Here is a 16,683-nt window from a genome sequence, read left to right as displayed (position 1 = left end):
CGATAGTGGAAGTTGACGATACTCAATCTACCACTGACTTAGCAGCAACTTTTAATGTTAGCGTCAAAATTATATTCGTCTATTTGCGTCGAATTGGTAAGATAAAAAACTTGATAAGTGGTAAACGATCCCGGCGCCCGAACGCGTTAAGGCGTCCCTTGGGTTGCTTAACAAATACAGTAACGAAGGAATTTTGAACCCCATTGTTACTTGCGATAAAAAATGGATTACTTTTGCAAAGCATAATCTGTCATCATCCTAATATAGACCCTGCTCCAATACTTGCAAGGCACTAAACGTAAACTTTACTGAAAAATCGTGGTCAGTGTTTGGTGGGCTGATGCTGGTATAATATCTTCTTGCTTATTGCGAAATGGTACCAGCATTAACTACGGAGATGTATTGTAAAGAACCAACAGAAGTCTATTGTCTCCAAAGTGTGGTAGTTTGTCAGGGAAAAAATTAATACCCAAGAGGTAATACAAAATGCTTTGCTTGCTACAACTAGCTTTCTAGAAGGGCATTGAAAAATTACCACTGCGCTGGCAGAGATGTATTAATACCACGGTTGATTTTTATTGATAAAAAAAAAAAAAAAATGTGTGGTGTCGTGGGACACCGGATAGTAACGAAGTTCCTTAATATAAAAATATTAATTTTAAGTTCTATTCGAGGTTTATAGAAAATAAATCTGGAGGTTTCGCTACAACCCACGGTCATTCGGTAACGTGCGAGCTTATTGTGGTACACTTCATTCTTCACTTCATTCTACACTTCATTTATGATACTGTAATAAAATAAAAAGATGACAGCGTAGTGTTTGTTTTTGCCTAGTGATTTGTTAGTATGAGCACTATACAAAGTAATGTCAACAAGCTTAGGGGCGTATATACGTTTGCAATTAGAAACTAAAATGCATTATCATCTTTGCGCTGATAGGCTTTATTATCGGGCCGTGCTTTAGTAAATAAAGCAGATAGAGAACATTTTTCGCTACATTATTACGTGGTTCCATTTTTTTCACGGATGCCGACAATCGATGCATCTTTTTGCAATGCATAATTTTTTTGCAATTTTTCATTAAGTTTATTGACATTTTATCTCTTTGGAATTTGTTTTAGCTAAGCTATTAAAATTTCAAATTGGTAGCCTATATCATTATTGAATCTTTCGGCAAAGTAGATTCATATAAGGGCAACAAACAGCCAATGCTTCTGGCCAAAATGTGATATAAATTTATCAAACTTGCCTATTTAATTCATGCTTTGAAATTACTAAAACAGCAACAATTTTAATGACTGGTAGGCGAAATTGGGCTCAACTTGGAAGGACTTGCTATCACTAGCCCTAGCTTGAGGAGTGCTTGAATTTGTCACTAGATCGGAATAACGCCCCAGTGTGAAAATCCTGTGAGAAACTCAGTGATAAGAAGGTTTTCGTGTCACGCCGCTTCTTCGAAGAAACCTTTTGGAACAAAGTTCCTTAAGGGACGATGCGGAGGGGTACCCTAACCGGGAAAAAACGTCCATAACGTAAGATTTTTATTAGTAATGCACACAGTGTACGATTCAACTTTGTAATAACTTACAAAAAATATAATAACATATTTTTTATTATTCATTGACCACGATCTCAGAGCGTTCGTTTGCGCAATACATTAACTCTTATGCAAACAACCGTGAATGAAGTGTACCACAATAAGTTTGCACGTTACCGAATGATCGTGGGTAGTTGCGAAGCCTCCAGTTTTATTTTCTTTATACCTCGAATAGAATTTAAAATTAATATTTTTATATTAAGGAACTTCGTTTCTATTCGGTGTCCCGCGACACCACACATTTCTTTTTTATTCTAATTTGAGGTCGTCATGATCTACATTCCTCACATACCTCGGTGATCCAGCTATCCTGCAGAAAATGGATTGGATGACCTGGAGATAGTTTACGACTATGCAGGCCGCGTCAGCAACAACTACCCTTGCATACCTAAGTTATGAGTCTCATATTACATACCACATGTACTCCCATACCTTAATCTAATATATTGGCTTTACCATGACATGCAAGGCGGATCGTTAACAAACACATTCCTTCTTATTTAGATGAGTATTGCTCTTACATAAATTGAAGGTATAATTATATAGAACGTATTACTGGTGGTAGGACCTCTTGTGAGTCCGCACGGGTAGGCACCACCGCCCTGCCTATTTCTGCCGTGAAGCAGTAATGCGTTTTGGTTTGAAGGGTGGAGCAGCCGTTGTAACTATACTTGAGACCTTAGAACTCATATCTCAAGGTGGGTGGCGGCATTTACGTTGTAGAAATCTATGGGCTCCAGTGACCACTTAACACCAGGTGGGCTGTGAGCTCGTCCACCCATCGAAGCAATAATATAAACTCACACGGTTTTAAATCGCTGCGGCTTAACTGTAGTGCGGCCTAGGCCTTAGAACGAGAAAAATGGTATCTTAAAAATTCGTCAGTTTATTTATGTACAAATCAAACAGTTTGTTTATTTTACGATAAGAACGTTTTGTTGCAGGTCACCATGTTTTTTGGTATTTTCTTCGAATGACCAGTCTTTTTTGGAAATGACATTTGAGGTGTTCTATATAAATGAGAGTGCTTTGAAATTGGACGCCTGTTGATGCTAAGTAACAATGCGTTCTGTAAACGAAGGACAATATATATTTGGATCTTGGAGACGTTTTTTTTATTTGTTTACGATAGACAACGTTGGAGCAGTTTGGTAGTAAAATCAGAATAGGATGGCGCTCTTTCATGATGTCATGTTTTTTACGACGTCATATTTGACTCCATTGCTTTTCTGATATCTGTATTTTTATTATTAAGGATTAGCTCAGTCCTACGATGTTATTGTCGTACTACGGGTGACGCCGCGGGGCGAAGTTGGTCTAAAAAAGTAGCCTAAGTTACTCCTTATATCATGAGCTACCTATCAGTGAAAGTCACGTCAAAATCGGTCCAGCCGTTCAAGAGATTAGCCGGAACAAACAGACAGATAGACAGACAGACAACATTAAAAAAAAAGTCTTATTTTGGTATATGTACTGTGTATACATACTTACGCATTTAGTAAAATGTGGTTATCTTATTATTACAAACAGACAGTCCAATTTAATTTATTTGTATTGACTACTGGTGGCTCGGAGGCCTTTCCAGTTTCGTCAACATAGGTGAGCGAGCACGGGTTCAACCAGAAGGGTCTCATACATTTATTTAGTTTGACACATTCATCCTCACTTTGTCTTTCTTTTTAGTTTATTACTTTCCAATTTGGTTTCCGAGTTAGCGACAGTGTAGCTCTATTTCGTTTATTTAAGTACCTACGTTATTTAATTCTTAGCTTTTCACTTTACAGGTTTTGTTTTGAATTCGTCTGTTTTTACTGGAGTTCATGCAACTTGAATCGCGAATTCATAACCGCGCCGGTGTGTAGTGAGGCGCTAAAGTATTTCGCTTCAGTTAGGTACGACAGTTTATTTTTAATTTCGCTCTTGTTTGATGTACACGTGTTTCGTTGAGAAGAAATGGTCGCGAAACGTAACAATGTTAGCTTCGAAGACGCGTTAACTATGACCGGTAAGTGCGGTTTTAAGGCAATAACAGGTTATTAAGCTTTTATCGCGGGCTTTGAGCGCGGCGACTGAATCAAGAAATTACGTAACGAAAATAACCTGACACCCCCACTACGCCTACTATGTAGCTCGCGTTCAACACATTCAAACGTTGGGCTTGTGTAGTGTTTGTGAATAAGCGCGCGGCGTGACGTCGCACTGCCGCGTGCACATCATGAAAAGTCTGCCCATCTCTCCCTCGCGCGGTCTAGGTTATGAGTGTGAAGGGGACAGTTAATGTTTTGCTTTTGTTAATGTTTATAAATATAGCGTGGTCTTATTTTATTGTTGTTTTAATATTAAATTATTATTGTCGGTTTTTAATGCTTAAGTTGATAAAAAATGCTATGCAATAGCTTTACCGCGGCAGTCTCCGAGTGCCACACGTGTTTTTTTATTATAGGGTATAGCTTACTCTACTGTAACATATTCTTGTAAATGCTATTGTCATATAGCCCATACGCTATTGTTTATTTTGTGTGTTAACAACTAAAATAATTCATGGTCCATCCAGTGTTAAATGGTTACCATACCTCATACATGTTTCTACTCTACTGCCAATATGCATCTTGAGATATACCTAAGGTCTAAGCGTCAATTGTATAAATCAACGGTAGACCTTTCAAGCCGAAACGCATTGTTGGTTCGCTGCAGACATAAGCAGGGTGGTGACGGCTATCTGGCAACAAGATGGCTTGTAACCAGTAATAACAAAAATAATTTGTTTGCAGATTAGATTTTCATTACACGATGTTATTATAACTGTATAGTGTCATATTTGAAAATTTCTTAAATACGTAATAGTGTTTGGAAAGATTGGTATCTGTATCCGGGATTTCAATACCGACGTAATCGCACCGCTCTATCTTTTTTTTCTTGCCTATTCTAAGTAGCCGCCAGGGGCTATTCTAGATTCACCGAACTAGTAGGTGAGCTCACGGGGCTCAAACCGGGAGTGTTGCTAACACTGGCCCTAGCAAAAGCAGTGTTTCGCAGAATCTACCACGGGATCGGAAACGCGACCCACTGAGAAGGGGAGAAGTCATCGTGGCCCAAGGATAAGACGTCCGGTGCATTCGTATGTAGCGATGCACCAGTGTTCGAATCCCGCAGGCGGGTACCAACTTTTCTAATGAAATACGTATTTAACAAATATTCACGACTGACTTCCACGATGAAGGAATAGCATCGTGTAATAAAAATCAAACCCGCAAAATTATAATTTGTGTAATTACTGGTGGTAGGACCTCTTATGAGTCCGCACGGGTGGGTACCACCACCCTGCCTATTTCTGCCGTGAAGCAGTAATGCGTTTTGGTTTGAAGGGTGGAGCAGTCGTAACTATATTGAGACCTTAGAACTTATATCTCAAGGTGGGTGGCGCATTTGCGTTGTAGATGTCAATGGACTCCAGTAACCACTTAACACCAGGTGGGCTGTGATCTCGTCCACCCAACTAAGCAACAAAAAAAAAGAAGATTCGGCGAGAAACTTAGTGGGCTGTGTCTATGGGTTAATTTACTCGTCGAGCCCTTCGTCGTAAGCGGCAGGTTCGGCGAAGACGGTGGCCGGTGCTTGAGGTACCTAAAAGCACCGTTAATGGATCGGGTAGACTTACAAGGCAAATATATTCAATGGCAACGCTATGTTTTGAAGGGACAAGCACGATTTCTTGTACTTGATTCTCGTTGCTTAACGTCAGATCCATCTGTCAGATTGATTGCACGTTTAAGATAATAAGTCTCCTGACAATAATTCGTGAAGCTTAATTTTAAATGAATAATTAAATTGAGTTCAGGTTATGGCAAGTTCAACTTGTTGATGTTCACGGTGTGCAGCAGTATCATCACGGGCATGGTTTTCGAGGTGTTCTCTGTGTCGTATCTTGTCCCAGCCAGTGCCTGCGAGCTGAACACCACTAGCACACAGCAAGGAGTCATGGCCGGTATACCATTAACTGGTTAGTTGTCATGTTAATGCTTCTATAATTTATTTTGTTTTTATATCTATTTATTTATTTACTACTACTACTACCACCACCACCAGCACCACCACTACTACTACCAGTACTACGACTACGACTACTACTGCTACTACTACTACTACCACCACCACCACCACCACCTCCACCACCACCACCACCACCACCACCACCACTACTACTACTACAACTACAACTACTACTACTACTACTCCAGGTGTGATCATGACTTCGCACATCTGGGGCTACCTAGCCGATACCCGGGGCCGTCGGAAAATACTCTCTATCTGCATGAGTATTGGGTTCATAGCTGGTTCTATAGCTGCATTCTCGCCGGACTGGATTAGCTTCAGCGTTTTTAAGTTCACGTCTTCAGCTGCGTGAGTATTTGAAGTCATTTTTGTCTCATTTTTGTCTGTCGCAGTTCCGAGTGATGTGGTGTTCGAAAGGAGATGACAGTGTATCTCGAACAAGAGATCTCACAGTTGCCGTGGTGGAAAGAGCAAACCGGAATACCTTGATAGACTCAGATATTCAGAGCTATTCGTGATATTGGGGTTTTAACATCAATCCGTATGGCTTTGTTCAATGTGGAGGCAGTTGGAATTTGGGAGTTCTGGTCCAGAGATTGGAGTACTAAAACCTGCGAGACCAAACTTGTGCTTTGTCTAACTCCATGTCCAGTAGTAAAGTTACAGTTATATTTTCTGTAAATTGAACGGCTGTCTGGAAGAGATAGATCCCTTTAGCGATAAGATCGCCTATTGTACAAATGTATCTACTCGTTGAGTTTTTTTTAATGTTGTAGCCATGCAACGGTGTTCGAATCCCGCAGACGGGTAGGTACCAATTTTTCTAATGAAATACGTACTTAACAAATGTTCACGATTTACTTCCACGGTGAAGGAATAACATCGTGTAATAAAATCAAACCCGCAAAATTATAATTTGCGTAATTACTGGTGGTACGACCTCTTGTGAGCCCGCACGGGTAGGTACCACCACTCTGTCTATTTCTGCCGTGAAGCAGTAATGCGTTTCGGTTTGAAGGGTGGGGCAGCCGTTGTAACTATACTTGGGACCTTAGAAAAAAAAAAAAAAACACCAGAACACATTTTTTTTATTGCTTAAATGGGTGGACGAGCTCACAGCCCACCTGGTGTTAAGTGGTTACTGGAGCCCATAGACATCCACAACGTAAATGCGCCACCCACCTTGAGATACAAGTTCTAAGGTCTCAAGTATAGTAAACGACGGCTGCCCCACCCTTCAAACCGAAACGCATTACTGAATGATGTATATTCTCTCCCTCTCTCTCTCTAAAGTTACGCTTTGCTCGATTGAAGACGATTTGGTTTTTGCTTTACATTGCTTTGCGTGTATCTTACTTACAATATGATTTGTAATGGTTATGGTTTATTTACTACAACACACACACTATACAACCACTTTTCCCAAGCAATTGTTTAATCCTCTTATCTCAAAGTTGATTCGAGGCTAAATATCTTATCACCTCATTGCTTCCCGCAACTAAAATAACACTTTTCATTCACCCTTTTTTATGACTTTACGTGACTAGTTTATTAGTTAACCCGTCCTAAAAATTCCATTGAAAATTAAGTCGTCAGCAATAAACCAAATAATGTCATAGCGAGTCTTAGATGAGATAGTGAACCGTAAGCAAACATCTTGTTACGTTGAAATGTCTTTGATAACAGTTTGCGTTAATATACGATAAATATTAGACAGTCAACAGAAACGTGGTGGTTGTAACAAGATAAATTTAATATTCCAAGTAATATATAAAGTTTAATATATCCGTTTAATTTTGCAACTCGCTATCTATACCCAAATATTATTTAGCTTATTATTTACTTGGATAATAAGCAACATAATATTTGGGTGTAGATAGCGAGTTGCATATCAGGTACCTGCGTTGAATTTCCCTGTGTCCAAATAAAACGAATTACAAAGGATCTTCAGAATTCATGCTGGAGATTTTTTAAATTCTACTTAGAAGGTCAGTTTTGAGAGAATTGGGATGATCCATTATTTTTGTATTTTTACTAAGCGTAAAGTAAAAATGAGTAAGTGAAAATGTCTGAGTAAGTTCTCAAAACCGATTTGGTGTCGTTAATGCCCAAACCTCTCTTTTTATTTTCAGCTTAGGGGGCGCCTTCGCGTTATCTATGACCTTACTTAGCGAGTGTACTCTGGCGGCGAAGAGGAGTTCTCTTGTCATTCTTACCACCACTGTTTTTATGTTTTCCTCTGGACTGATGGCATGTATGAACTTGATACATCAAACTTCTATAATTACTAGGATACTTTGAGCCCGTGTTTCGCTACTACTGATTTCTGAATAAACCATATTTGTGTTAGGATTTTCAAAGTACACCAGTCGTTCATCCATTGGAACTTCATGTTTTCAAATGGGTAATGGCAGTCATGGTAATAGCTAAATACGTTCAGGTGAAATTGATTCTGCAGTGTGGTTTTTGATCAATTATTTCCAAGAGATATGTTGATGATCATGCAAAATTGGATGAGATTGGTTTAACTGTAGATCTTTAGGGATGAATGTTGTTGCTGATCATTTCTAGGGATCCTAAACCTTCATAGCCCATCGGGCTTCAACTAGAGCTCTCACTTTGAGAACTGTTCAAGGAGTTAAGTGCGAGCTTTAAGTTACTGTTCTTTAAACTAATAATTTTATTTTTAGTGATATCGATCCCTGTGCTGCCACTAAAATTCTCATACCATATCTCAATCTTGGACATCCACTTCAACTCCTGGCGTCTGTTGAGCCTAATCTTCAGTGCTCCATCAGCAGCGTGTGCAATTGCTGTTGCCTGTACATATGAGAGTCCGAAGTATTTAGTCAGCGTCAGAAAAGAGGAAGAGGCCTTGAAGACTTTACGAGGAATTTTCATGATCAATAGCGGAAAGAGCGGGTCGTTGTATCAGGTAAACTATTAGTCATCACATCACATCATCAGCCCACAGTCGCCCACTATCGGACATAGGCCTCCCGATCCACACCACTGAGCTCGGTCTGAGTAGAACTAGTAGTCAAAGTCATATTGTTGCTTACACGAGTCCATATAGTAGATAGATATTAGTCGATATATATTACTTCGAAAGAAATCGAAGGTTCCTCAAACCTTAATGCTAAATGTCTTCTTACTGTTTTAAAGTCGCGCTTCTTAATCTTTATTTTATTAAACGTTTTGTCAATCGTGCCTGGGGTTGTGGATGGTTAGACAGTGATAAATGATAACCTACCTCAAAAACCTTGTAACCTAACTAAAGCAAGATTTTTAGTAATTTACCAAGCGCTATGACGTTTTCTACTTCAAAAGTATCTTGGGGAGAGTACTTAACGGTAGGCAGTGGCATGGCTCTGCCTCTGGCATTGCTGACGTCCATGGGCGACGGTAAGCACTCACCATCAAGTGGGCAGTATGCTAATCTGCCTACAAAGGCAATTAAGAAAAATATTTGTGTTTTAATTGAAGACATATGATTCAACAATTGCTTGGCAGAAGATTTTCGAATTGTATCAGATAAACCAATAGCATGTATTACAGAAAACATGACCACGTCCCAAGAGACAGATTGACCAGTAATTTCTTTTTGATCCAGGTAGATTCGGTAATACTTGAAGAGAAACTTACAGAAAACACCAAAGGAATATTCCGGTCTATGTTGGCGCAAACCTTGCCGCTGCTACAACCGCCGCTTTTGAAGCGTACTCTGTTAATAGGATTGTTGTTCGCAATGAGCTACATAGCGTGAGTTAATGTAGTAATACCATTTAAGTTAAAGACTTTAAAAGCTTTAGGATTAAACTTATGAGACTTATTATAAAGTAAGTGATAATTCTATTGACAAAAGCGTTTAGCCTTGTATCATTATTTCACAGTATTTCACTCAGCGTAGTATAAATCTTTATCCAGGGCTCATTATCGTCTGTTTCCTCTTGTTCAACCTAACTATATTATACTTCAGTTAAGAATTCTTTTCAATTTAAACTTTTTTAAAAGCACTTTTTTATCTAGATACTTTTTAAAAGCAAAAGAAAAATTAAGTGAAATACGTGTAAATAACATCACTATTTTTTTTTCTTTTCTTCTTTATATTTAAAATATGTGCGTAACTTACTATATGCATGGAAAAAAAGGCTTATTATTATTTGTAATTTCAATAGGTCGTACAGATCCGATTATGCTTAGGTTCAAATCCCCAAAGTATAATTTTTTCTAAAGCCGAATTTACATTACGAAATTAGTGGCGTGAAATTAATTTCGTGACATTAGTTTTACCAACAGTTTCACGTGTAATTTAATACTTTCGTAATGCATGCATTAATTTCACGCATGCAAATTAGTTTCGTGCCCTGCGCGATTTTTTGGTGAAATTAGTGTCATGCAACTAATTTCATAGTGTAGACGCGACGTGAAACTAATGTCGCGAAAGGGCCTGCGCTGTGCGGACGTGTGTATTGTTAGTTCGGACGCGCTTCAAGCGTTGAAAATGGCAAACCAACGATGAAGTACAGAAAAAAATATAGATCTTATTAATGAATATCAATTACAAGGGTCCCGAAACACCTACAGTAAAAAATCAAAATTATCTTCACTCATTCGAAAATAGTTTTTATAACTCTCAGGATCTTCATCTGCTAATTCAGAGACTAACTTCATTGCACCTAAATGCCTTCTTGTTGACCATCCTCGAATCTACCAACTTTATTTTTTCTTGATAGTCTTTTTTTATGTTTATAGGTATATAAGCATTTCTTTAGCTACAATATAGCAAATTATAGCTTTGATGCTGAAGGCGCCATGGTTACTGCGATACTGTGGATTTTGCGACACTAATTTTTTAACGAAATTACTTTCGCATATATCGAAACTACTTTCGTGAAACTGAGTTCAACATGCATGACACTAATTTCGTAATGTAAACTCCGCATAAGGGACATAAGGAAGTAATACGTTCCCAACAAGGTATACATGCACGAAGGAAGTCAAAATTGTTGTTTTTTTTTTCAGTTTAAATCCATTCATGGTGTGGTTGCCGTTCATAGTAAACTCCTTCATATCACCAAGTGGTGGAAACGAAACACTTACGCTCTGTCAGATGGTTCAGCTATTTATGGATACTACTAAAACTGTTCAAGAGGTAAGACTAATTAAACCAATTATACAAGACTCCCGGCTATCGATCAGAAGATACTGATGGGGCTCCAGCCTCTTATGGTTTCATTATTGGTCTATATTAGAGGTTTCCGCACCGGTAATTATAGACATCACAGCGTCAACATCGTCACTCAGGAATGTTATGCCAAATTCTCAATGCCAGCGATTTGATTGGAACGTATGAATGTTTCGTAACAGAAATAGGTACCTAGGTGTGAGATTTTTTTTTATTGATTTTGTGGGTGAACGATCCCACGGCCCACCTTAAGTTAAGTGGTCACCGGAACCTATAGAAATCTATAACGTAAATACCGCCACCTGCTTTGAGATATGAGTTCTAAAGTCTCCGTTCTTACAGTATAATGGCTGCCCCACCCTTCAAAGCGAAACGCATTATTACTGCTTCACGGCAGAAATAGGCAGGGTGGTGGTACCTATTCGTGCGGCCTCTCAAGAGGTCCTACCACCAGTAGCAATACTACTGTACTACGAGTAGAAAAATCTTAATGCATGTAGGCAGCGGCTTGGCTCTGCCCCTGGCATTACTGAAGTCCATGGGCGACGGTAACCACTCACCATAAGGTGGGCCGTTTGCTCGTCTGCCTACAAGGGCAATAAAAAAAAACCTGGGATATTTCATAGCATTTCTATATCGCTACTTCTTTCAATATTATCTTTGATAACAGATAAATATGTTTTTTTTTCAGCCCAGCGATTGTACTATGAACAAATTCGCCATGCTTGTTGTGTTCGGAATGAGCACGATTCTGTCTGTATTCAACATGTTCATATCCAGTCTGGTGAGTTGGGCTGGCAGGAAACGAGTCTTTATTGGCTTACAGGTATATTTTGAACAATTTTACTATCTCCATCTACTCTTTAGTGTTGGGCCTAAAATTCATAGGCAGATTATTTGGCGTTATTTAGTACCCACAGACACAGCCCACCGAGTTTTTCGCCGGATCTTTTTTTTTTCAGTGGGTCGCGTTTCCGATCCGGTGGTAGATTCAGCGAAGCACTGCTCTTGTTTAGGCTGTAGGTAGGTTAGCAACGTCGTCAAGCTTGAGCCCCGTGAGCTCACCTACTTGTTAGGTTATGCTGACAGCCTGTCAAGGCTATCGGCTCAGCTAGGAAATAGTACATTGTGCACCAAGGGAGAAAAGTAGGACATTTCCTCCCGCGTGTAAAATTTTATGAGATGTCCTACATTTTTCCCGCGGTGCACATACTATTTTTTCTCCTACTAGTTCGGAAGTTCGTGGAGTACCGAGCCGGGGTCCAGGGGTGAAGCCCTGGTAGGGGGTGGGGGGGGGAGCCTTCCCATACTCATAAAAAACAATTTAACTGTTTTTTTTATTTTTAAATAAATTACTACTAATTGAATAAGAACTGTCTGATGAACTCATCTTTGCTTAATATATCAGTATTACATTTTACTGCCTTTTGTTTATTTCACTTTTACACTGAACACTTTATTGCAAATTACCCGAGCACAACAATGACGGAGAATTTTAGGTGCGTGAGAGCAGACGTAGACACTAACGCGCATGCGCACTCGTAACCAGGGAGGAAAAGTTACACTTTCTTCCCTGGACAGCAGCAGGAAAACCGAACTTTCGGCGTAGGTAGGAGAAAAAAAAAGTTTTTTTGTACTGCTAAAAAAGTTTTAACTAAAGCGATCTATAAACAAATCTTTCGTCGTCCAAAACCTATTAGTAACACTTGCTGTACTCAAATTGATTAATATGATTATGCTGGGGTTCAAATTTCGGGACTCATAAAAAGGTTTTCATATACAATGAACCTTACGTGTCTCGTTAAAGATAAAAGTGCTTGATCATTTTTTGTCAATACCTGCCTATGTGTGGTTTGAAGCAGTAGGTTTTGTCAGCTTGATATTCTATTATCATGGCACTGTTGAGTCTTTGACCTCCTTATGGCATACCTCCTGTCACCTGGAGGTATTCTTGTCGTGTGGTGACGTCAGAGTCAGGTGTATCTTTTACTGCAAAATAAATCAATGAAAATTTAGTTTTCAGTGCAACTAAGCAGCAGCAAAGTCTCAAGTTAGAGGACATACATCTTATACCTTTACACGAGCAATTCTTGTATAATAATACATAATATACTCTGAATCTCGGAAACGGCTCCAACGATTTTCATAAAATTTAGTATACAGGGGATTTCGAGGGCGATAAATCGATCTAGCTACGATTTATTTTCAGAAAATGTTGTTTTATTCGTGTTTTCAATAATCAACTTTATCGATAATCAACTTTATGACTCTTACCGACATCTATTGGCGAATAATAATACTATTTTTACTGTTTTAAAGACACAACAAGATGGCGTTATAAAAAAAAAAACGAGCAAAGCTCGGTCATCATCTAGTATGTAATAAAGTGCATATTAATATTGTTACGTTGTTACGTAATATTGGGGCTCGAGATAAATAAAACTTTCATCGAAGTACAAATTAAAACTCTATGGAAAAACACTTAGAACATACACTTCACAATTCGCAATTCACTTCTTCTGTTTCGCTTCAGGTAATCCATGGCTGTTTCGCTTCGAGTAGAGCCGATTACTAACTGCCTTTATGTCATCTATACAACGCTTTTATAGTCGACAGGATAAGTCTACAATTATCGAGAACATTCCCTGTGGTACTAGTAGTTTTGATGTGTTTTCGCCATTTGATAATAGATGGCGTTACACTTCTCGAGCGTTCTCGATTTTACTAGTTCTTTTGATATTGGTTTCTGCTATTTGGTGAAAGATGGCGTTACTTTACCGACATAACAGTATTAAAGGAATGGCAATGATTTTTGAAAAATAAAGCATCTTTTTTATTTTATGTTTCAGATAATCGCTGGGTTGTCCGGCTTATGTGTCAATTTATCATCAATCAAGTGGCTTAGTGCGATCTTTTTCGTAATTTTCTTACTGGCTATACTCAACTTTGGCTTACTTACTACTTACAGTGTTGATATATTTCCTACATATGTCAGGTGAGTACCAGTATAAAATCTCATTACTATAAATGACAACACATTGTTTTAATTAACCTAAAATAGCAATGTCCCTTCATGTGATTACGTTTTCTGATATCACCATACCGTGATCACAAATCGATATTTAAAAGTCATTGGACGTATATATATTTTTGCTAGAATCTAATTAGGTTTTACGTTTATAAAGGGTTGGGCGGTTAAATAATGCAATTAGGGTTTCGACCTTATGGCGGCATACTGGGTTCTAGTTACAAACAAAAATATGATCTTTGGCCTCAGTCTTTGGTGTTCAGTGTGGACCATCAATGGAAATTTTAGCTGAACAGCCAGGCAAGACGAAAAACCTTATGACTGGCTGGCTGCATTGAGGATGTACGCTGATTCTCTTCCTTACTATCCTTACTGTTGATTACCATCGCGCATGAACATGAGTAGTACAGGAAAGCCAAGCTGCTGTGTGTGTCTGTTGCTGACCCATAGACACAGCCCGTCGAGTCTCTCGCCGGATCGCGATTGAGTCGCGATTCCGATCTGGTGGTAGTCTCTGCGAAGCACTGCTCTTGGTAGGTAGTGTTACCAAATTCTCGCAGTTTCGGCCCGTGAGTTAACTTATCCGTTCTTGAGAATCTGGAATAGCTAGCTAGGTTGCCAGCGAATACGTATGGAAAAAAACTGCTATCTACTGCTCAATACCCTTTTCAAATTTCGTTTGATCGGGGGTTATGGAAGGTCATGAACAATTTTATCTTAAATACCTATTTCTGCCGTGAAGCAGTAATGCGTTTCGGTTTGAAGGGTGGGGCAGCCGTTGTAACTATACTTGAAACTTGAACTTATATCTCAAGGTGGGTGGCACATTTACGTTGTAGATGTCTATGGGCTCCAGTAATAATCACTTAACTCCAGGTGGGCTGTGAGATTATCTACCCATCTAAGCAATAAAAAAATAAAAAAACCTGTCTTGACGCATCACCACCATCAGTGAACAGTTGTCTAGGGTTGGTTATAGGAGTCTCACAATTGACGATAGGAGCCCGGTTATCGATTCTCCATATCTACTTCTTGCTGCTCAGCTTTCAGGATATCGTGTACTACAATCGGCCGGTTGGAGCACACGGGTGTCTAAATATGCTAAACGTTTTTATTTACAGAGCAATGGCTGTCTGCTTGACACTAATGGTAGGAAGGGGCAGCGCCGTCATCGGTATTAACGTATTGAAGATCTTAATAGAGTCACATTGTGAGGTGGCGTTTTACATTTTCGGCGGTGTCACCATATGTAAGTGCTCAATTTTTGAACATCAAAGTGTCAGCGAGTGACGACGTCTGCCATGACACCAACTCTCTTTCTAATCCAGCCGCCAAGAGCGACGCAACAATTTTAAATTTCTCTTATATTCAGTCTTTAAATTTGTCAAATAAGTGTAAAATAAATATCTCAAAACAATAAATACAGTCCACACTCAATTGCCACAACGCAACAGTAAGATTCTCAGGATATATGTACACGAATTCCTCACGAATTTTGTGGTTAAATCGAAGATAGCCAACATAACTAATGATTCTTCGGACGACAATACTAAAGATCGCATTAGAATAAGTAAATTTAAATGGACTATTTTTCGGTATTAAGGCTACGGTATCAATTGGAATGGTATGTTGCAGGTAGCGGTCTCATTGGAGTATTAATTCCTTCCGATACGCAACTTCTGAAGTTAAAAGAGGAAGATTCGGGAAAACCGTAGACATACAAAAAACTTTAACTATAACGTCAATCTTACCGTAAGGTGTCCAATCGGTTCGAATATAGTTGTTGAGAAGAAATGAGAAGAAAGAAGTGTTAAGAATTCAGGTCATCTGGCGTTACCTGAGCCCATAATTAGACCTGACTTTCTAATCGTTGCCGAGCGCATTGTCAGCGCGCAAAGACTATAAAACCGGCTATCATTAAATTGTAAATTATTATATACTTCATATTTCAATGGAAGCTTTGACCTCACGTCTCAAGGACACAATAGAACAGTGGCAACTGGGTACTGAGCTCTGCCACTCATCGAGGATAAACATACCCTAAAACCTAAGAAGAGAAGGTTAGAGAGGCTGGTAAAAGAGTACTGCGGAAGGAAGTTGCAGCGGTCAGGATATGGCGTTTAAATTGGATTGGGCTATATCAAGCTAAGCTCTCACCTTCTGGTCTACGCCTCAGATGATACTCTGCTTTGAAATCTTCTGGGACACTACTAATAACGTACAAAAATTAATATATTTTTGTTATATATTTTTTATAAATCATTGTGAATAAAATAAAGTTGATAATTTTGTTTTATCAAAAAAAAAAATCATAACAATAATGTATACCCGAATAATTATTTTATTTATACCTCGAATAGAATTTAAAATTAATATTTTTATAATAAGGAACTTCGTTCCTATCCGGTGTCCCACGACACCACACATCTTTTTTTTAATTGCTTAGATGGATGGACGATGTGTGGTGATGGTGTTAAGTGGTTAATGGAGCCCATACACATCTACGACGTAAATGCGCCACCCACCTTGAGATATAAGTTCTAGGGTCTCAAGTATAGCTACAACGGCTGCCCCATCCTTCAAACCGAAGCGCATTACTGCTTCACGGCAGAAATAGGCAGGGTGGCGGTACCTGCCCGCGCGGACTCTCAAGAGGTCCTACCACCAGTAATTACGCAAATTATAATTTTGCTGGTTTGATTTTTATTACACGATGTTATTCCTTCACCGTGGAAGTCAATCGTGAACATTTGTTGAGTACGTATTTCATTAGAAAAATTGGTACCCGCCTGCGGGATTCGAGCATCGGGGCATCGC

The 16,683-nt window shown here is 39.0% G+C and overlaps 1 protein-coding gene across 2 annotated transcripts; it reads left to right on the top strand.

The window, feature by feature from the left end:
* The first annotated feature begins 3,485 nt into the window (after positions 1 to 3,485).
* LOC114239874 (putative transporter svop-1) lies at positions 3,486 to 16,202 on the top strand. Of its 2 annotated transcripts, none has more exons than XM_028170290.2 (11): positions 3,486 to 3,602; positions 5,436 to 5,597; positions 5,836 to 5,998; positions 7,783 to 7,904; positions 8,341 to 8,585; positions 9,264 to 9,412; positions 10,676 to 10,805; positions 11,530 to 11,664; positions 13,688 to 13,833; positions 14,988 to 15,115; positions 15,502 to 16,202. In XM_028170290.2, exons 1-11 carry the CDS (start codon positions 3,551 to 3,553, stop codon positions 15,579 to 15,581), a joined length of 1,512 nt encoding a protein of 503 aa, XP_028026091.2. In that variant the 5' UTR covers positions 3,486 to 3,550; the 3' UTR covers positions 15,582 to 16,202. The 2 variants fall into 2 exon arrangements, with proteins under 2 accessions (XP_028026091.2, XP_089584117.1); XM_089727991.1 differs by having other exon boundaries at positions 3,517 to 3,602; positions 5,431 to 5,597.
* Positions 16,203 to 16,683: the final 481 nt, after the last annotated feature.

This window comes from Bombyx mandarina, chromosome 06 (genome assembly GCF_030267445.1).
Source record: "Bombyx mandarina strain Sakado chromosome 06, ASM3026744v2".
NCBI lineage: Eukaryota > Metazoa > Arthropoda > Insecta > Lepidoptera > Bombycidae > Bombyx > Bombyx mandarina.
Note: the sequence above shows the minus strand (reverse complement) of the source record. Positions and strands in the feature narration are given on the sequence as shown.

Bases quoted from the DNA above. Each gene is read 5' to 3' on its own strand.
- LOC114239874 (XM_028170290.2), top strand. From the start codon at position 3,551: ATGGTCGCGAAACGTAACAATGTTAGCTTCGAAGACGCGTTAACTATG. The intron at 11,665-13,687 runs GTATATTTTGAA...TTTATGTTTCAG, and splicing joins GAGTCTTTATTGGCTTACAG to ATAATCGCTGGGTTGTCCGG. The intron at 15,116-15,501 runs GTAAGTGCTCAA...GGTATGTTGCAG, and splicing joins TTTCGGCGGTGTCACCATAT to GTAGCGGTCTCATTGGAGTA.